The sequence below is a fragment of the Toxorhynchites rutilus genome, chromosome 1, assembly GCF_029784135.1.
Source record: "Toxorhynchites rutilus septentrionalis strain SRP chromosome 1, ASM2978413v1, whole genome shotgun sequence".
In the NCBI taxonomy this organism is placed as follows: Eukaryota; Metazoa; Arthropoda; class Insecta; order Diptera; family Culicidae; genus Toxorhynchites; species Toxorhynchites rutilus.
In genome coordinates this window covers 89,897,010-89,919,844 of record NC_073744.1, presented here as the reverse complement: position 1 = coordinate 89,919,844, position 22,835 = coordinate 89,897,010, and the positions used below count along the sequence as shown (strand labels likewise).

Here is a 22,835-nt window from a genome sequence, read left to right as displayed (position 1 = left end):
CCGGTGCCCTGTGTGTCGGTGCGCACCCCAACTATAAATTTGGAGTACTTAGTATGTTATCCGTTCCTAAACGACAAGCCAAAATCCATGAGCTGAAAATATGTTACAACTACTTGCGTAAAGGACATCATAACAGCGATTGTAATTCATCCCGGAGCTGTCAACCGTGTCAATTTGTTTTCGCTGCATCCTTCCCCAAGACAGATGACGAAATGCGGAACATATTGAATGATTCCTGTCCACCACGAGAGGTTACCTGGAATTCCATTCCCCTCCATGTTCCAGTCATAGATACTGGGCAACTCGTGGTGATTTGTGCGATCCAATTCCGATTTAAGCCCGGGGGGAGTATGTTCGCGACCGACAGCGCGAAAGAGGAGCAGTTATCCAACAAAGTCTTTTCCCTTTCCGATCCCTATCCTTATTCCCATCCAAATCTATCCCTCTCATTCTAAATGCAGTGTTTGGTGTATGACGCATCCGCAACCAGCACAGTAGCCCGACGCGAACGCATACAAACAAATACGTGCATGAAGAAGATTCCTACCAATATACCTTTCATTCCAAATCCAAACGTTTACCGTGTTAGACCGCCAAAATAAATACCGTGTTTAGAGATTGTTCCAATGTGTTTTAACTCTCCAGTGCAAGCCACATCCAATGGTCTTCCTTAAGTACCATATTCCGTGTAATTTCGTGTATAAACCTGAGCTATCATCCAGGCTTCCTTCAGCCGAAGGAACCCGCCATTATCCTCAATGGTGTGATCCACCACTACACTAGAATACCCCCTCAAATAAAAAGTAAAAGAAGTAAAGTAAAACACAAAAAAGAAAAATAAGGAATGATGGGAAATAAAAAGGTGATAACAGAACAGTGAAGTGTACAGAGGGTTGAATGTGATCAAAGCACATCACAGAAGAACATTTATCGGGACAAGACTAACATAGTTATCTCCGACGAAACTTTTGTTTGGATTTTTCATTATCCCAGCGGCTTCGTTTCTCTCTGGTCAGCTTTGTCTTAAGACCTGTTGAACACTATCACATTGTAATTGACAGTCTTAGCTCTGCGATAATTATCATCGATGTCGAAACGCTTTCAATGAATATCAATCTGTAGTGCTCCAGAATACCATCACTAGTTGGCAGTTCGAGACGTGGTTTAAAATCTCCACTTGGGGTCGGGACATTTTCGTACTTTTCACTTTCAATCACTGTTCGTTAGACGCGCTTATTTTTCACAAGGGTTAATCCAAGGGTTTTAGAGATTTACCTAATGTTATATTAGCAGATGTGTTCACATGTATCTTGAAATCTGTCGATTCTTCCGTTTACCATGGCTCGAAATTACTGAGCCACTCATAGTTGAAGTATTATATTCACCATAATTTATGCATTCACTTTGATATTGACATCAGGCGTCCTTTTTAAAACAATAACACAATAATAACATTATTTCGCTGCAAACTATAAGTAACGTAGTCTACAAACGAAATTCTGTGTACGCATAATCACTTTTGCGACAGGATATTTTCGTCTTACGTCGATTTTACAATCATGTAGTATTTACTACTCAATCTTTTTTACACAATACACTTACATTCCAGCAAACTTTATTCGGAACAGTAGGAACATGATGTGTTTCCGTATCAACCCGATAGGTGATGATGTCAACACAGTCTTATCATTCTTCCATTTTACAATTCAGCTTCCAGAGATCTAGTACAATCACTCAATTTAAAACATCGCGTAGGTACTTTAATCTATCTTGATCATACAACTCGACAATGAAGGAAACACATTTTTATTCATATCTCCAGGAGACAATCCAACGCACACGACTTGATACGAACACTGTTCCAATTAGAATGACATTAATTAACTTTTTCATTTCACTGGAAGTCGCCCAAGTGAACCTGCTGGCCAGTGACTAAACTGTGTCTGTGGATTTCCACTCTTTCCCATTTGCAGAACGATAACATTAGGAGAATCGAATTATTCCACCCGCTCTGAAGATTCCCACATGCCGGCGTCGACAGTATACTAACAGAACGTAAATAAATGCCATATTGTGCAGCTACGGGTGCGGGCGTTTGACTGGAGAAAACAAGTTTTCCGTCACACTCTAGCATTATCGTAGCAGCGAACCGCGTCGTTATGCTTCTCTGGTCACCATGGTAATAGACTAAAAACACAAAGAATTTACTATGCTCACGATCGGAAGAAGTACAAGTGCGTCATACCAATACTGGTGTGAATATGCAAATTCACAACTCTTGCTCTTCCTTTCCAGATATGCCAGACATTCATTGTAGAATTCAAAATCCAGGGCATCCAAACATCAAGCTTGTAAAGTGCATCTATGTTCCAACTATTGTCAATGGTGCAGTATTCTGTTTGCACAATGAACTTGTAAGAATGACGGCCGACCTGGCATCAGAAGTCGTGTCAATTTGTAGGGCGCGTATATTACGTTACCTTCTAGCGGAAATGAACAGTTATATGAAACTAGCCAAGCGTAGCACAAGGGTCAGCATGGCTAAGTGACTGCAGGGCATGTTTATGAACAACAGCACAGGTGAAGCTTAATATATGAAAAGGGTTTTAAAACACAGAGTAGCTAAACTTCTGAGCGATTAGAAGCACTCTGACTAACCATTTCCACTCGACATCATTTTGGCACGATTCCCCGGAAATGAAATTTGCGATCAGTTTCCATAGCAACGTGTTGTAGTTGTTTGATTATTGAATTTTCCGCAGTATGGCTCTAAAATACGCAACAATCGTTAAAACCTAGTAAAATTATCAAAAATCAACAGAAATGATAATCATTAATGAGAACTAAACCGTTTTCAGTTGGATAAAGGTACATGATTTCCGTTCAGCATGTTTCGTTGGAAAGGAAGCATTGGCGATGGGAATGGGAACCCATATTTTGCTGTTGGATGTTGCTACAAGGAAAGAAAGCTTTTACCGGGCAACAGATCATGCAAACGGCCAAGGCGTAGCTTGTCTTACGGGTCACAAAAGCTTTAGCATATATGCATTCGCGGAGAGTTGTGCTCGTCCAAGAATTTTCATCGTAGCCTATCCCGAAAATGCGATTTTGTTCGTGTTGGACTCAGGTATGCGTTTCATGATGAATTTTGAAGCCCCTTCAACTTTCTAATTCTTGCAATATATTTATTTTAAGATAACAAAGCATCCAGATATGTATCACTTTGCTTTTCGGAAAATGAATACCTCGTAGCATTAACCGGGATACCGGATTATAGCCTTGAGCTTCACGTGTGGAGAAACAAGGAATTGCTGATCAAGCGAAGAACCAGCATTCACACCGATAAACAGCGAATCATTTGTAGCCCATCGTCGCCTCTAACTGTGTGTCAACTAGCTTACAACAAAGCTCAGGTAACACTGTGGGAAATCTATGGAAATGTTAAGATCTGTCGTTTGATAGAAAAAGATGTGAAACTACCATTTGGCAAAATAGACGCTCCGCTGGATGTCTGTTTCGCGATTGATGGCACACTATTAATCATAAATAAACAAGGATGTGTGTATAGCGTAAGTAAACTTAATTACGGTATATTACTAGCGTTCGTACTGTTGTCATTACAAAGCACCATTCATTTCTTTAGCATTGGAAATAATTTAATTTTTGTCAATCACAAAGTAGATAAATTTGGTTAATATTGTGAAAACTTCTTTGATCTTTAAAATTATGATCGTTTCTGTTTCGAGTACTCATAGTATGGGGATCGCTCGAGAAAATTTCACATATAGACATTCTCAGAACGTAATGATTACGTATACATACTCAGAATTTTTTCAAACTCGAGTACAATTTGTGGTTTTCACAGTGATTTGAAAGGAAAATCATCTCAGAAAAAAACTGAGACGTGAACGCTTTCGCACGATGATTGTTTACGCGTTTTGACGTAGGATTACGTCTTTCGGGAACATATTGGGGATACAAATTGAAAAACGAAAATCGATCGCATCGTGAAAAATGTCCAATTTCAAACGCTTATTGCTCAATCATTTCATGATGGGTTGATAAGATTTTTGCGTCAATCGATTTCGACACTCCATAATATTTTTTTAATTGAATAAAATAATATATATCATGAAACTAACTATCGAACAATTGAAAAATTTCAACCCCTATTCTAACAGAAATACCCAGTTCTGATTGGTCGAAATTGACGATACAAGCGGCAGCTCATGTACTTACAACTATTGCTCAGTTATTTCCGATGAACACCTGAATGGCGTACAGGCAGAGGACCAAGATTACGATGGGAGCGATTGAGTTAGGTAGGTGATCTTAGGAATGCCATTAAACAACTTAAGAACAACAAATTAACTGATAAAGATGGCATCAGAGCGGAACATATCAAGATTGGCCCCGGAAAAGTTGGTTAATTGTCTTCATAGACTGATTGTCAGAATTTGGAAAACAGGTCAGCTACCGGAGGAATGGAATGGTGGTGCTGTTTGCCCTACCCTCATGAAAGGTGACAAACTAGACTGTGAAAACTTCCGTGCTACACCGTCTTGAAAGTCGTCTACAAAGGGCTTTCCCAAATCATCTTCCGTCGTCTGTGGCACGCCTACAAACAGATCAGGCCGGCTTCATCGAAGGTCAATCTACTACTGACAAAATCTTAACCTTGCGGCAGATCCTCCAGAAATACCGTGAGTACAGAGTCCCAACGTATCATCCATTCATCGATTTTAGAGCCGCATATGATTCAATAACACTACAGAAGCTATGGAGGATCATGGACGAAAACGGCTTCCTCGGGAAGCTTACAAGAATGATCAAGGCTACGATGGATAGAATACAGATTTATTCGTGCCGCCAGGGGCTTCGACAAGTTGATGGTCTTTCTTGCCTGCTGTTCAACATTGTGCTGAAGGGGGTTATGAGACGAGCGGCATGGTTCGATTTTCAATAGATTCAGTCGATTCATCTACTGATGAATCTTCCGTTTATGAAGTAGACATTGTCGGCAGAACATTTGAGATGGTATCTGAACATTACACTAGACTTAAGCACGAAGCAGAAAGTCGTGTGAAGTGTTCCTTGTACAAAACGCTCATAAGATCGGTTGTCCTTACGGGCACGAAACTTGGACAATACTCGAAGAGGACATGCGAGCACTCGGAGTTTTCGAACGACGGGTGTTAAAAACTATCTTCGGCGGTGTACAGGAGAACGACATATGGAGGCGAAGGATGAACCACTCACCGGTGAACCAAGTGTCCAGAAAGTGATCAAAGCTGAAACGATACGTTGGCCAGGACATGTTGCAAGAATGTCGGACAACTATCCTTCAAAAATGGTGTCCATCGGCAATCCGGCTGGTACGAGACGACGAGGAGCGCAACGAGCAAGATAATTAGACCAAGTAGAACAGGACATGATGAGCGTGTGGTGCCCGCGGAATTGGAGAGAGAACAAAACCGAACGAACCGAGTTAATTGGAGAAAATTTTTGGATCAGGTCATATTGTAAAGACCGTAAATAAATATTGGTGAATTAGAAATACTCTGTCCCTAACGAAACCTGTTGTATACCAGGGTAGCTTAATGCCATCGAAGCACTAAAAGCAGAAGGGTTTTGTCCAATATAGCTTATATTAGCTTATATTAGCTTAATGCCATCGAAGCACTAAAAGCAGAAGGGGTTTGTCCAATACACTACACTGGGGAGAACGAACATTACAGGAATTTAAGAACTAAGTACTCTTTAGTACAAGTATTTGGTTGCCCTGACAAGGGCTAATTTCATCGAAATTCTTCGCAGATTGCTTGGATCGTTGGTTTTGACGTAGGACTACGTCTTTCATTTCTATACCGGGGTGTAAAATCAAAGTTTCGAAAACGAAAGCGTTACGCCGGAGACCGAGATTTTGAGCGTTAATAGCTCCTAAACAACTGAACGAAATGGTATGATAAACACTTCATTCGAAAGATAAAATGTCTACGCGTTATATACTTGTTACTTTTTGATCCAAAAACTTGTTTCAATAGTCTTAAAATTGCTTTCAAAACAGGCTATTGAAATCACCAATCGGTATATAAGCGAGCGGCGCTCGGAAATCCACTCAGTTCTAATTGAACAGCGATTGGAGCATGTTGTCGCTGTTGCGGTGAAGCTCTTTATTTATCATGAAAGCGCGGATGAACGGTGTCACCAAGAGCCTGTTTGTGCACCCTAGGCCAGAAGGGAATCTATCAGGAGGAGAGTGATGCCACAAACGGTTCCCTGGGAAGACATCGCTACACACACATACACGCGCGGCTATTAACAGGTGGTTATCGAGTTGGCATTAACCACTGGTGGGCTTCCAGTATCGAAGAAAATGTGGAAATATCTAATCGTTACTGAAAATAATCTGCCAGTTCCTCTGGGAATTTTCAAAATATATTCATGTGAAAGAGTTTAATTGAATGTTTTCTATCCATGTTACACTGTGACCAAATATGTTTCAATCAAGTGCTATTAACAGGTGGTTATCGAGTTGGCATTAACCACTGGTGGGCTTCCAGTATCGAGGAAAATGTGGAAATATCTAATCATTACTGAAAATAATCTGCCAGTTCCTTTGGGAATTTTCAAAATATATTCATGTGAATGAATTTAATTGAATGTTTTCTATCCATGTAACACTGTGACCAAATATGTTTCAATCAAGTGCTATTAACAGGTGGTTATCGAGTTGGCATTAACCACTGGTGGGCTTCCAGTATCGAGGAAAATGTGGAAATATCTAATCGTTACTGAAAATAATCTGCCAGTTCCTTTGGGAATTTTCAAAATATATTCATGTGAAAGAGTTTAATTGAATGTTTTCTATCCATGTAACACTGTGACCAAATATGTTTCAATCAAGTGCTATTAACAAGTGGTTATCGAGTTGGCATTAACCACTGGTGGGCTTCCAGTATCGAGGAAAATGTGGAAATATCTAATCGTTACTGAAAATAATCTGCCAGTTCCTTTGGGAATTTTCAAAATATATTCATGTGAAAGAGTTTAATTGAATGTTTTCTATCCATGTTACACTGTGACCAAATATGTTTCAATCAAGTGCTATTAACAGGTGGTTATCGAGTTGGCATTAACCACTGGTGGGCTTCCAGTATCGAGGAAAATGTGGAAATATCTAATCGTTACTGAAAATAATCTGCCAGTTCCTTTGGGAATTTTCAAAATATATTCATGTGAAAGAGTTTAATTGAATGTTTTCTATCCATGTAACACTGTGACCAAATACATTTGGTTTTGTGGTTTTTCAATCAATCGCAATTAACAGGATAGCTTCAGAAGATTATTCTTCCCCATCAGTAGGATGATATCTCGGCTTATGTCCAATCACTACAACCTAAACGCGCATCTCTATCGCATTGGGCTCGCAGCAAACAATCTTTGTGATTGTGGCGATGGCTACCACGACATCGAGCATGTTGTCTGGTCGTGTATCCGGTTCCATGCTGCTCGCTCTCAGCTCTCTAGAGCACTGAGAGCACAAGGCAGACAATCGGAGATCCCCGTCCGGGATATCTTAGGTAGCCGTGAACCGGAACTTCTGCTTCATCTATACCTGTTCCTCAGAAACGCCGATGTCAACGTTTAATGATGTTTCCTTCGTTGTGTCCCCGTTTCATATCCCTCCTATCCGATCGATAAACTTTTACTTAGTCGCGGCAATACATACACACACTCTTTACAGACACACGGGCCAAAGGTTGTGCAGTCCACTGATCATTCAACAAAAGCCAAAGGTTGTACCGCTCATGACAACTCTACACGAACTGATGATTGCGCCGGCTAGTGACCATTCTATCCTGGATTCCTCGAGTCGAGAAAGACGCACCACGCTAGATATGAGGTACAGACTAGGGGGGCGTTGCTGATTAATGGTCAGCTGCATCCCAATAGGAAGTATCCCGTGTCGGGCACACGTACAGAGCATTGGAGACAGCAACATCCCAATTACGAAAACACTTGTAATACTAACCTCGAGCCAACCGCGAGTAATCGGTTACATATTACTAACATAGATAATAAGAAAAAAGTATTGAACTCCCGGCCCCGTGAGGCTAACGCCATATGAGCCTTTATAAAAATATATATTTTGGAAAAAAAAAAAAATCAGTAGGATATTTCCGTATCCAATATTGTATGCGCCCGCAATCGATTATTGCTCAGTCGCCGAAAGTTCCGAGCTCAGAGAGTTCATTCCCCTCTAGTTTGCCTTCCAAATTGCCATTGTAAACCACACCTTCTCTCGATTCAATCACACACAAAAAGCATACTTAAGCGATATTCTGGTGGTGAGACACATTAATTTTTCGTGAGGACATCGACAAGACAACATCGTTGCCTAACGTGCTGGAGGAGGTGGACGGCGAAGGATCGACACATACACGCGCAGAAATCTTTCCGTTAGGATGCCATTCAGCATCGAGAAAGTTCCGGAAAGATCTAATCATTGCTGGAAAATAATCTGCCAGTTCCTTTGGGAATTTTCAAAATATATTCATGTGAAAGAGTTTAATTGAATGTTTTCTATCCATGTAACACTGTGACCAAATATGTTTTAATCAAGTGCTATTAACAGGTGGTTATCGAGTTGGTATTAACCACTGGTGGGCTTCCAGTATCGAGGAAAATGTGGAAATAAATAATCGTTACTGAAAATAATCTGCCAGTTCCTCTGGGAATTTTCAAAATATATTCATGTGAAAGAGTTTAATTTAATGTTTTCTATCCATGTAACACTGTGACCAAATATGTTTCAATCAAGTGCTATTAACAGGTGGTTATCGAGTTGGCATTAACCACTGGTGGGCTTCCAGTATCGAGGAAAATGTGGAAATATCTAATCGTTACTGAAAATAATCTGCCAGTTCCTTTGGGAATTTTCAAAATATATTCATGTGAATGAATTTAATTGAATGTTTTCTATCCATGTAACACTGTGACCAAATATGTTTTAATCAAGTGCTATTAACAGGTGGTTATCGAGTTGGCATTAACCACTGGTGGGCTTCCAGTATCGAGGAAAATGTGGAAATAACTAATCGTTACTGAAAATAATCTGCCAGTTCCTCTGGGAATTTTCAAAATATATTCATGTGAAAGAGTTTAATTGAATGTTTTCTATCCATGTAACACTGTGACCAAATATGTTTCAATCAAGTGCTATTAACAGGTGGTTATCGAGTTGGCATTAACCACTGGTGGGCTTCCAGTATCGAGGAAAATGTGGAAATATCTAATCGTTACTGAAAATAATCTGCCAGTTCCTTTGGGAATTTTCAAAATATATTCATGTGAAAGAGTTTAATTGAATGTTTTCTATCCATGTAACACTGTGACCAAATACATTTGGTTTTGTGGTTTTTCAATCAATCGCAATCAACAGGATAGCTTCTGAAGATTATTCTTCCCCATCAGTAGGATATTTCCGTATCCAATATTGGATGCATAAAACCTTGTGCCTCCAACGTAACGCTCTCGTTTTCGAAGTTCTCCAAATATTCATTCATTCAGAATGAATTCAGATTCAACTTCATACAAATGATCTCTAAATCAACGATAGTCCTACGTCACCCTTGCGGTTATACCATAGATAAAACCCACTTCCTGTTTCGACGTAGAACTACGTCTTTCATTTCTATACCGGGGTGTAAAATCAAAGTTTCGAAAACGAAAGCGTTACGCCGAAGACCGAGATTTTGAGTGTTAATAGCTCCTAAACAACTGAACGAAATGGTATGTTAAACACTTCATTCGAAAGATAAAATGTCTACGCGTTCTATACTTGTTACTTTCTGATCCAAAAACTTGTTTCAATAGTCTTAAATTTGCTTTCAAAATAGGCTATTGAAATCACCAATCGGTATATAAGCGAGCGCCGCTCGGAAATCCACTCAGTTCTAATTGAACAGCGATTGGAGCATGTTGTCGCTGTTGTGGTGAAGCTCTTCATTTATCATGAAAGCGCGGATGAACGGTGTCACCAAGAGCCTGTTTGTGCACCTTAGGCCAGAAGGGAATCCATCAGGAGGAGAGTGATGCTACAAACGGTTCCCCGGGAAGATCTCGAAGCAGCCGCTACACACACACACATACACGCACGGAATTCTTTCCGTTTGGATCGAGAAAGATCCGGAAAATAATCTGCCAGTTCCTCTAGGAATTTAGAAATACATTCATGTGAAAGAGTTTATTTGAATGTTTTCTATCCATGTAACAGTGTGACCAAATATGTTTCAATCAAGTGCTATTAACATATGGTTATCGAGTTAGCATTAACCACTGGTGGGCTTCCAGTATCGAGGAAAATGTGGAAATATCTAATCATTACTGAAAATAATCTGCCAGTTCCTCTGGGAATTTAAAATTACATTCATATGAAAGAGTTTATTTTAATGTTTTCTATCCATGTAACACTGTGACCAAATACATTAGGTTTTGTGATTTTTCAATCAATCGCAATCAACAGGATAGCTTCTGAAGATTATTCTTCCCCATCAGTAGGATATTTCCGTATCCAATATTGGATGCATAAAACCTTGTGCCTCCAACGTAACGCTCTCGTTTTCGAAGTTCTCCAAATATTCATTCATTCAGAATGAATTCAGATTCAACTTCATACAAATGATCTCTAAATCAACGATAGTCCTACGTCACCCTTGCGGTTATACCATAGATATAACCCACTTCCTGTTTTTTCTTCCTCTTCTTTTTATTCTTCTTCTTTTCCTTTGCAAATCATTCAATTCACTCATCTCCGATGTTCAATTGATTCAGTGTTTTTTATTCTGAGTTTGAAATTTCTTAAGTTTATTTTTTTAGAGTACTGTTTCTTTCGAAAACAAAATAGGGTTTTGCAATTTGGCTGGGGTTCACCCGCACTAACTTTCTCGAGTAGATCAAGATCTATGACCGTCGAATGTACACATACACAGTGTTGGACGAAACATTAAGACCACTCGAGCAAAAAAAAGTGACTAAACTTCAAGAAAAAATAATCCAATCCAGTGCTTCAACCCATTTAGAATAATTTCCTCGTTTCGGCTGTTCCGACAGTTGTTTCGACCGATTTTTGAAGAAAATTGATTGTTTCTCGGTGGTATTTTGTGCTTTTCGGATCCTGGTAAGTATTCATCATGTAAACAAGAAGTATGTAAGTTTTGATTTCTTGAATTCTATTTGCAGCCAACGAAAAATGGGTCTCGCGCATAATTGCACGGCAACACAGCGGATAGTCATCTGCAAAATGTCCAACGCAGGCAGCAGCCAACGCGAAATCACAGAGTACTTGGGACGATCCAAAAGCTTCGTATTTGATGCTCTCTAAGATTGCAAAAAATTCGAAACGATTGGACGCCCAAAGAAAACGACCGCGAAGGATGACTCTACCATTAAGCGAGGCTCCAAGAAATATCCCTTCGAGGCCTCAAAAAAGATCCGAGACGAACGGGACGAACTAAACTTGGAGGTTCTACGGGACAATAAATGGGTCTTCGTAGCCTAATTGGTTGCGTGTCCGCTACTAAGCGAACGATCATGAGCTCATAACTCAGGGCCCCTCAACTGACCATCTTAGTGTGTTATTCTAGCTACTTTGTCCACGTAACAATCATCATGTGTCGGTAATCCCAGTCCCTTACCGCCTAATTTTTGGTCTGCTGCATCGGTGATTGGCACTATTAATAACGCAACAAAGGAAGCCTCATATCAACAGTCCCGCTGTGAACATTCGAACAATAGCCAATATTCTTACGCCGAAAAAAAGGCGACATGTGTTGTGCATCGATAGAATAGGAATTCTCTTGCGCCTAAAAGGGCTACTGTGTTATAGATAAAACAAATGTTTATCGATAGATAGCGATACTCTTACGTCTCAAAAATGGTAACAGTGTAACATACAACAAAAGTTATCTTAAGATAAAAAATGTACACGAATGAATTCGGCTCTGTTACAGCTGAATTGCTAAATGAGCCTAATAAAATAAACTGTTGGGATAAAAAAAAATGTTTTTATCGGTGTTCGACACTACTCCCCTCTCTCTAAGGTAGTATGTAATAAATTTCTTCGAACAATGCAAATTAATTAGTATAAATCGTTTGAAGTACTGGATTGAAATATTTTCTCTCAAAGTTTTGCCATTTTCTTTTTTTGCTTAAACAGTGGTCTTAATGTTTTGTCCGACGCTGTATTATCCCACGTCGATTGTCCAGAACTTCTGCAATTAGTGAATTTTAATATTCAACGGTGGAGCCTATCAACGATCTAACAACTATCATCTTGATATTTGAAATGTATCATACCTAATAATTTCCACTGTTTTCCCTTTCATTTTAGTTCTCAACCGCAGGTCAATTGAACCAAATAATAAAACCATCAGAGACACCATCATCACATCCCTCATACATTTTCTTCTGCAAAGGAGGAATTTTCATAAGCGAATCCAGTGGATGTGTTAGCTTCTTCAAGCGCCAGAAAGGCATCTGGAATCAACTGTGGACCACTAATCCGCCAGAAACATATTCGCTTCTGTTGTATTATTCTGCCAGCGAGGGATTATATGGAATGACCGTGGATGGAAATTTCATACGAACAGTTATCGACAATGACCTAAAGAATATCGAACATGTACCTGTTAAAGAATTCGGATGTCGTTTCACAGATTTTATCATTTTAAATCCGCTGGGAGAAGTAATGGCCGGTACAAATATGTATGATAAAATTATTTTTATCGAAATGAAATCTGGAATCAGAGTAGCAGAGTATGCAATCGACAATATGAGTTGTATTCAGGAGAATCCTATGTACCCGTTCATAGCTATAGGGACGAGCAATGGATTAGTTCAACTATTATCTTTTTATCGTTCAAACGATCCTCTTCTACTGACGGACTTTCATTTAAGTCATGGAGTTATATTAAGCATACAATTTTCCGAACATGGTGCACATATGGCGGTATTCGACAAGGACAAAAACATATTCCTAATTCAAGGACTTCCTGGCGGCGTGATGGAGGTTGTCTACCATTTAGAAACAACGACACTTTTGTTTCAACCAACATTTAGTGTTTTCGAAAATGATATACAGATTTTTAGCTTGCAACAAGACAGCGATACACATTCATCAAGTAAAATATACCAACTCACCATTTCATTGACAACTGGGAATTCCGAGACTATGTTGTTAGATTTACCTAGGAAATACACTCAATTGGAACGGAAACAAAATACCAATTCTAAATATTATGCTGTCCGTTATCTATCCAATGAGATCGATATAATTGAGCTTATCAAGAACCAGAATAATGATGTTAATATCAAAATTGATTTGACCATCAAAGTCAAGCATCAGGTGCCCTATTTTCAAATTTATGCCGACAAGTTTCATTTGATAACCTGGGGAATGGATGGACTGACCACTATCTATGATGTCAAATCAGATAAATTGGTTGCATTTTTTGTCGCCCAGGACCGAAACGGTCTGGGAGTAAAACGGGCGCGGTGCGATCCGTTACATCAGTGAGTAGACATAACCTGGGTACAATTTTGTTACAAATCAACTGAACCGTAAAACTATTTTCAGATACGTTTTGACACTCGGCCAAACAGGATGCCTGATATGTAACAAAATTCATCGCAGTTCTGCTTCGGCTCAGCATTACAACGACCTGAAGCTCAATCTGGAAACTGACGATGTTATGTCCATGTTTCGTAACCCTACGAAAGGATTTAGCCCAAATGGACTTGGATTTACGCGATGGATCGATGTAGAGAAAATCAACAGATTAGAGAGCGAAAAGATGGAATATGGATCTCAAAAGATATTAATTTTGGATGAATTTGGCGTTGTAAAAAAGCATCTCAAACTGCTCCTTGATGCTAACGAGATAAAGGGCGAGGAAGAAAGACTACCAATCCAAGCATTTAATATAAACGAAACGAGCACAGAAAAACTCAAAGTGGCGGTATAGATTTTCGATTACATTCTTCTCATGCACAATCCGCCCACATCATTCCATCGTAGGGTCAAATTGAAAGAGAAGCTGAGCACCAAAACCTAATGAATTACGTAACCAGCCAGGAAAAAATCAACGAAACAATTATCAAAACGTGTTGGAGTTTAATGGAACGCAAACCGGTGAAAGTTAGGTGAATATGACTTATTTATTTATTTTTTCATATTCGTCAAACAAATGTAGACTACATACTTATATTATATATATACAGCCATTCCATGCCAAACCGATATAGCGGTTCTCAGATTTTCGTCGAAAGTGGTAGTTTTGTTCTTTATCCCAAATTATTAGACCCGTATTTTTTTATTTTTTTTTGTTTGGGTGACCATTCCTATTTTAGGGTGGTCCGAAAAATCCATTTTTTCGCATATTTGCCAAAAATGACTTTTTTTTAAAAATTCATAACTTTCGAGCCACTGGACCAATTCAGGCATTCGACATATTAAATTAAAGCCAATTAGCTGGTCTTAGAAAATTAGAAAAATACTACAGTTGCAGAAAATTTGAATTATGTTTTCGTTATTATTGATTGTATTTGTTTTTTATAGCTTTCAGGGTCTCAGGACCAAAGGCGCTATATTTTTTATATTTTTGACGTAAGACTACGTCTAACCGGAAGATATAGGGGGTGAAATGGAAATCTAGGCACTGAACAAGTAGGAAAAAATGCAAGATTTGGAACGCTTATAACTCGAGCATTTCTCAATAGATCGCAAAGGTTTTTGCATCAATTGATAGGAAATATATCTACGCATCTATCATAACGAATAACATTTCATTTTTCTTGAGATAAATAATTGAATAGTTGTGAAATATCAAGCATTGTCCAAATGCACTATGTGCCCATTTTTGATTGGTCCATTTTGTGCTCCTCAAATAGTACCGACCAAAACGGGCAACCAGAGCAGCAGCGAAATAGAATGAAGCACGATTGGAAAGGAAAAAGAAAAAAAAAATGAACGAAACATTGGTCGCAGTCTCACACATGCGTAATTCTCGAGCCAGCCAGTCAGCTTAAAAATTCCCGCTCCGCTGCCGCAACCATCATTCTCATCCAAACCGTACACCACATCGGTTCGCATCACAACACATCAACAAACCAACCCAAGCAGCCATGTCTGGTCATGTTAAGGAGGAAAAGTGAAGGAAAAGGCAAAATCCCGCTCGAACCGTGTTGATCTAGAGTTCCCCGCAAGGGTAGCTAGGCCGAGCGCGTTAGTACCAGTGCACCAGTCCACCTAGCCGGCGTTATATAGTTTCGGCCGCCGAAGTGATCGAGTTAGCTGGCAAAGCTGCTCGCGACGATAAGAAAACCCGCATTCGGAATAGAACACATTAGGTTCGGTGGACATCAAGACAACAGGCAGTTGCAGCGAGTGGCGAGTGGCAAACGCAATCGCAAAACGGCATCAGGTAGCACAAGAAAAAGGTTTGTTCTTTATACAAACTGCTTTGGTGGCAAATCCAGAACAAGGCGGCATCGAGGGCGTTCGAAATGGTTTTTTTTTTTTCAAAACCACGAGTACTAAGTTTTCTAAATTGGAACCATTCCATAAAACAAGGCGCTTTTCAGGGCCATTAAACCTTCCGAAAAAAAGTTTACGAAATACAGTTCAATGCTTTCTAAAACAATATCCCAAATAATAATAAAACACAAATTGATTTTTTCATAATTTGTTTTCCAGGATATGATGAGTATGAGAATTTGACAGTTGTTCTGAGCTTATTGATTTTCACCAATTTTTAAATTGCTTCTAGATTGAAAGTACAGTAATTTACACTTATCTCGACATTTAGCTAATTGGACGGACCATATTTATGCGACATATTTAGTTGGACATTTTTGTAAACATAGAATTCGGGGTCCAAATTATGACCCCACATTGAAAGTCGACACTGTACCACTGTCATCGCAAATGTTCAATTACAGGTTGAAATTACCTCCAATCCGACCACTGAGTGGTGGTAATGCGACGTGCCATTGAATGTAATTTACTGTAAAATATGTCACAAGCTGGATGGGAAGAAATTTTCCAACTGTGAAAGCTGTGGCGAGTGGCAAATGCAATCGCTAAGCAGAAAAGTTTAGCCGAACAAGATGGGGATATCGAGTGATAACAAAACAATAAACTCTTTAGATTGAATATAATTTTGTGATCATGAAAAGGACCCTTTTTAGCCTGCATGTGAATCCAACGAACGAACAAATCGTAATGAATGTATTTTCTTCTTCTTCTTCTTTTTGGCTTTAAGAGGGTTTAAACTTTTCAGTTCATTCGCCTCTAGCTCTGAGAAGAGCCGTTGAGCACCAGTCTTGAGGAGGTGGGGAGGAAAAGGAAAGGAAAGGTAAGGAAAAGGGGTGGGATAGAGTGGGAAGGAATGATGTGATGTTGGATGATTTATAAATGTAGTTAAATTTAATGGTGTTAGTAAAATGCTGGATAAGAATGAATTAGTGTGGTTAGAATTGAGTAAATAAAGTAATAATATGTTTAAAAGGTATGCGGTTTGGTTATATAGTACTGCTGCATATGCTGGAAAAAGTTAATTTGTGAGTTATATATTGAAGATGTTAATGTTTATATATTTTTATTTGTTTTAATATTTTTGTATGTTTTATGTTTATAGATGCATACACATACACACGCCAATTTATTTGTTAGATTTGTAATTTTGTACATTTACCTGTGCATGCATGCGCATGTACATGTATATATATATATATATATATATATATATATATATATATATATATATATATATATATATATATATATATATATATATATATATATATATATATATATATATATATATTCCATTTTATTTATTTATATCTACATGTATATGCATACGCGGCGGTGAAGTGACTAACTGAAATAAGAATGTATTTTAGATTTTACCAATGAAGCCGGTTTCTTTCAGAAACGCAATTAGATTGGTTTCCTGTGTCTCGTCTCTACTGAGAATGTCTCGGAGACTCTGACCTATATTGTGTCGGGCACGAGCATCTTTGGTGTGTTTGCATTCTAGTAGAAGATGCCTAACTGAAACTTGGGCTGAGTTACATGCGCAAAGTGGTCTTTCGGTTTTCTCAATTAGGTGTGAGTGTGTGAAAAAAGTGTGTTCAATTCGAAGACGGGTTATCACCCGTCTTTCTTTGCTGTTGTTTCGATCAAACCAAGGAAGCGTGGTATTTTTGATTTGATGGAGATGGGTGGGAGGGCTATTTAGCCAGCCTATGTTCCAGCTTTCGCTAATTTGCTGTTTGACCCAGCGAACTATATCAGTTCGAGGACAGGGTATAACTGGTGGTTCTATTTTGCTATCCTTACCGGCCAGTTTGTCTGCGGCTGTGTTTCCGAGGATTCCGGAATAACCAGGAACCCAACAGTAGGAGACGTTTTTTCTGAAGCAGCCTCTTCTGTCTGTATTATCCATGGGTGTCTACTGTTTCCACTGAGCAGGTCTTGAAGACAGCTAGCTGAATCGGAGAAAATTACCGTAGGAAGGTGATCATGGGTACACTCTTGTGTAGCTATTAAAAGAGCAAAAGCTTCCGCACTGAAGGTGGATCATTGCGGTAGAAGAGAAAAGCTACCGGTGTATCTGTTCTCGAAAATTCCACACCCAACTCCATCGGAGTTAACAGAACCGTCTGTGTAGACCATCGCTCCCTTTTAACGCTCATTCGTTCGTCTCGTTGGACTCGCCCCTCTGGCTGAGTCTGCCGATTTGTCTCTATCCTGTGAGTGTGTACCGCTAGAGTATAAAACACGCGGACCCCAAATATCTTATTTTCTTTCAAACCGTAAACCCGTGTGGTTGTACGGCATCGGCATTGTGGACGTAACAAAGGAGGACAAGTTAAGGGAAAGGCAAAGTCTCACTCGATCCGTGCAGGTCTCCATTTCCCTGTTGGTCGCATTCACTGATTGCTCCGCAAGGGTAACTAGGCCGAACGGATTGGTGCCGGAGCACCAGTATACCTAACAGCGATTATAGAGTTTCGGCCGTCGGAGTGCTCGAGTTGGCTTGAAAAGCTGCTCACGACAATCAGAAAACCCGCATCAAGAAAGAACAGAGCAGCTTCGGTTCGGCGCTCATCAAGGCAACAATTAGTTTCAGTGAGTGGCAAACGCAATCGCAAAACGGCAGCTGGTAGAAAAAGGTAAAAGTTTGTCTATACAGACTGCTTTGGTGGCAAAAGCAGCCACCATAAACCACGGCGCTTTTCAGGGCCATTAAACCTTTCAAAAAAGAGTGTACGAAATACAGTTCAATGCTTTCTAAAATAATATCCAAAATAATAATAAAACACAAATTGATTATTTCATAATTTGTTTGCCAGGATATGATGAGTATGAGAATTTGGCAGATGTGCTGAGCTTATTGAAGGTTGGGGACTTTCCCGATTATTCAATTTTCACCAATTCTTTAATTGATTCTAGATTGAAAGTACAGTAATTTATATTTAGCTCGACATTTAGATAATTGGATGGACCTGTAATGCGACATTTTTGTGACCATAGTGTTCGGGGTACAAATTATGATCCCACATTGAAAGTCGACACTGTACCATTGTCATCGGAAATGTTCAATTACAGGTTAAAATCGCCTCCAATGCTACACTGAGTGTTTCTCCGGCACGTCGCATTTAATGTAATTTACTGAACAACATGTCACAAGCTGGATGGGAAGAAATTTTCCAACTGTGAAAGCTGTGGCGAGTGACAAACGCAATAGCTAAACAGGAAGGTTTAACCGAACAAGATGGGCATATCGAGTGATAACAAAAACACAACACCAAAGGTTCTTTTCAGAACCATCAACATGTTCATAAAGAGTAAACAGTAAACTAATCCATTTTTCAGGTAGATAGGTAGGTATTCACGTAGGAGAAGAAAATAAAACAATATATTTAAAATATATATTTAACAAAAGCTGTCCCCTTTGTATAGTACTACGTCACTCCGGTTATGTCCCCGACATTACCCACCCGTCTTTTTCTGGAAAGCTGAGAATTTTTCACATAATATATATTTTGAAACCAGGGAGGCGTTTTTTTTCGTGTTTGAGTTATGATTTTTCAAATTTAACAGATGGTCCGAAACATCATTTTTCCCATTTTTTACACTACAAAAAATATAACTTTTGATCTACTGGACCGATTCAGATGATCGGCATATCAAATTAAAGCCAAAGAGCTAGTATTGTCTGAAAAAATATTACACTCTGATTAAAAATGGATTTTGTAATTATTGATTTTATTTTTATAGCTTACATCGTTTCGGGGCCAAGGGTGCTATGTTTTTTTATATTTTTTTCCTGGAAGCTGAGGTTTTTTCACAAAACTTATCGGAATACCAGCGAGGTGTTATTTTTCGTTTTTTAGTTAAGATTTTTCAAAGTTAACATGTTTTCAGTCTTCGTTCAATATTTATTTGCCACTAGACTGGATGTATGCGACTAGAATTCAATTAATTGACAAATGTGTAATTTTTTCAAAAAAGGCTAACTAACTGAGTTTAATTTGATGTATCGATCATCTAAATCGATCCAGTAGTTCAAAAGTTATAGATTCTCGAACAAAGTAATTTTTGGAAAAAAGACGGGTGGGTAATGTCGGGGACATAACCGGAGTGACGTAGGACTATACAAAGGGGACAGCTTTTGTTAAATATATATTTCAAATATATTGTTTTATTTTCTTCTCCTACGTGAATACCTACCTATCTACCTGAAAAATGGATTAGTTTACTGTTTAATCACTCGATATCCCCATCTTGTTCGGTTAAACCTTCCTGTTTAGCTTTTGCGTTTGCCACTCGCCACAGCTTTCACAGTTGGAAAATTTCTTCCCATCCAGCTTGTGACATGTTGGTCAGTAAATTAAATTTAATGCGACGTGCCGGAGAAACACTCAGTGTCACATTTGAGGCGATTTAAACCTGTAATTGAACATTTCCGATGACAGTGGTACAGTGTCGACTTTCAATGTGGGGTCATAATTTGGACCCCGAACTCTATGTTTACAAAAATGTCGCATTACAGATCCATCCAATTAGCTCAATGTCGAGCTAAATATAAATTACTGTTCTTTCAATCTAGAAGCAAATTAAGAATTGGTGAAAATTGGATAATCGGGAAAGTCCCCAACCATCAATAAGCTCAGAACAACTGCCAAATTCACATACTCATCATATCCTGGCAAACAAATTATAAAAAAATCAATTTGTGTTTTATTATTATTTTGGATATTATTTTGGAATGCATTGAACTGTATTCCGTAAACTCTTTTTTGAAAGGTTTAATGGCCCTGATAAGCGCCGTGTTTTATGGAATGGTTCCAATTTAGAAAACTTAGTACTCGTGGTTTGAAAAAAAACCATTTCGAACGCCCTCGATGCCGCCTTGTTCTGGATTTGCCGCCAAAGCAGTTTGTATAAAGAACAAACTTTTTTCTTCTGCTACCTGATGCCGTTTTGCGATTGCGTTTGCCACTAGCCACTCGCTGCAACTGCCTGTTGTCTTGATGTCCACCGAACCGAATGTGTTCTGTTCCGAATGCAGGTTTTCTTATCGTCGCGAGCAGCTTTGTCAGCTAACTCGATCACTCCGGCGGCCGAAACTATATAACGCCGGCTAGGTGGACTGGTACACAGGTACTAACGCGCTCGGCCTAGCTACCCTTCCGGTGCAATTGGCGGATACACCTACGGGAAATTGCAGACCACCACGGTTCGAGCGGGATTTTGCCTTTCCCTTCTCTTTTCCTCCTTTGTTGAGTACACGATGCCGATGCCGTACAACCACACGGGTTTACGGTTTGAAAGAAAATAAGATATTTTTTTGGGGTCCGCGAGTTTTATACTCTAGCGGTACACACTCACAGGATAGAGACAAATCGGCAGACTCAGCCAAAGGGGCGAGTCCAACGAGACGAACGAATGAGCGTTAAAAGGGAGCGATGGCAAAAAAATACATTCATTACGATTTGTTCGCTCGTTGGATTCACATACAGGCTAAAAAGGGTCCTTTTCAGGATCACAAAAAGTCTAAAGAGTTTATTGTTTTGTTATCACTCGATATCCCCATCTTGTTCGGTTAAACCTTCCTGTTTAGCGATTTGTTGCCACTCTCCACAGCTTTCACAGTTGGAAAATTTCTTCCCATCCAGCTTTGTGACATGTTGTACAGTAAATTACATTCAATGCGACGTGCCGAAGCGCCACTCAGTGTCGCATTGGAGGTAATTTTAACCTGTAATTAAACATTTGCGATGACAGTGGTACAGTGTCGACTTTCAATGTGGGGTCATAATTTGGATCTCTATGTTTACAAAAATGTCCAACTAAATAAGTCGCATTACATGTCAGTCCAATTAGCTAAATGTCGAACTAATTGTAAATTACTGTACTTTCAATCTGGAAACAATTTAAGAATTGGTGAAAATTGAATAATCAGGAAAGTCCCCAACTATCAATAAGCTCAGAACAACTGCCAAATTCACATACTCATCAGATCCTGGCAAACAAATTATGAAAACATCAATTTGTGTTTTATTATTATTTTGGATAACGTTTTAGGAAGCATTGAACTTTATTTCCTAAACTCTTTTTTGGAAGGATGGCCCTGAAAAGCGCCTTGTTTTATGGAATGGTTCCAATTTAGAAAACTTAGTACTCGTGGTTTTGAAAAAAAACCATTTCGAACGCCCTCGATGCCGCCTTGTTCTGGATTTGCCACCAAAGCAGTTTGTATAAAGAACAAACTTTTTTCTTCTGCTACCTGATGCCGTTTTGCGATTGCGTTTGCCACTCGCCACTCGCTGCAACTGCCTGTTGTCTTGATGTCCACCGAACCGAATGTGTTCTGTTCCGAATGCAGGTTTTCTTATCGTCGCGAGCAGCTTTGCCAACTCGATCACTTCGGCTGCCGAAGCTATATAACGCCGGCTAGGTGGCCTGGTACACTGGTACTAACGCGCTCAGCCTAGCTACCCTTGCGGGGAACTCCAGATCAACACGGTTCGAGCGGGATTTTGCCTTTCCCTTCACTTTTCCTCCTTTACCATGTCCAGGCATGGCTGCTTGGGTTGGTTTGTTGATGTGTTGTGATGCGAACCGATGTGGTGTACGGTTTGGATGAGAATGATCGTTACGGCAGCGGAGCGGGGATTTTTAAGCTGACTGGCTGGCTCGAGAATTACGCATGTGTGAGACTGCGACCAATGTTTCCCTCATTTTTTTCTTTTTCCTTTCCAATCGTGCTTCATTCTATTTCGCTGCTGCTCTGGTTGCCCGTTTTGGTCGGTACGATTTGAGGAGCACAAAATGGACCAATCAAAAATGGGCACATAATGTATTTGGACAATGCTTGATATTTCACAATTATTCAATTATTTATCTCAAGAAAAATGAAATGTTATTCGTTATGATAGATGCGTAGATATATTTCCTATCAATTGATGCAAAAACCTTTGCGATCTATTGATAAATGCTCGAGTTATAAGCGTTCCAAATCTTGCATTTTTTCCTACTTGTTCAGTGCCTAGATTTCCATTTCACCCCCTATATCTTCCGGTTAGACATAGTCCTACGTCAAAAAAAATGTTTTTTTTGGCCATCGGTTAATTTATAAAAATCCAAACTCAAAAACGAAGAAAAACGCCTCTCTGGTTTCGACATATGTCATGTGAAAAACGTGCTTTTCAGAAAAATTTAAAAAAATATAGCGCCCTTGGTTCCGAGACTATGAAAA

General features: G+C 39.3%; 2 protein-coding genes across 7 annotated transcripts in view; one reads left to right on the top strand and one right to left on the bottom strand.

Annotated features, from left to right (window-relative positions):
* The window catches only part of LOC129763178 (protein unc-13 homolog 4B), a 126,432-nt gene extending 124,353 nt beyond the window's left edge, over positions 1-2,079 (bottom strand). Inside the window, exon 1 of one of the 3 annotated variants that reach the window (XM_055761991.1) lies at positions 1,603-2,079. The gene's annotated coding sequence lies outside the window, so the exon portion shown is untranslated. Of the gene's footprint in view, positions 1-1,275; positions 1,426-1,602 lie in introns of those variants that run through there. The other 2 variants (XM_055761989.1, XM_055761990.1) reach the window with 2 other exon arrangements.
* LOC129763179 (cilia- and flagella-associated protein 43) overlaps positions 1-22,835 on the top strand; it is a 90,117-nt gene that overhangs the window by 28,431 nt on the left and 38,851 nt on the right. For 2 of the 4 annotated variants that reach the window (XM_055762001.1, XM_055762000.1), the window contains exons 2-6: positions 2,859-3,127; positions 3,196-3,569; positions 12,395-13,575; positions 13,640-14,021; positions 14,081-14,205. In XM_055762001.1, the coding sequence (XP_055617976.1) occupies positions 2,859-3,127; positions 3,196-3,569; positions 12,395-13,575; positions 13,640-14,021; positions 14,081-14,205 (2,331 nt within the window). Of the gene's footprint in view, positions 1-134; positions 2,235-2,295; positions 2,799-2,858; positions 3,128-3,195; positions 3,570-12,394; positions 13,576-13,639; positions 14,022-14,080; positions 14,206-22,835 lie in introns of those variants that run through there. The other 2 variants (XM_055762004.1, XM_055762002.1) reach the window with 2 other exon arrangements.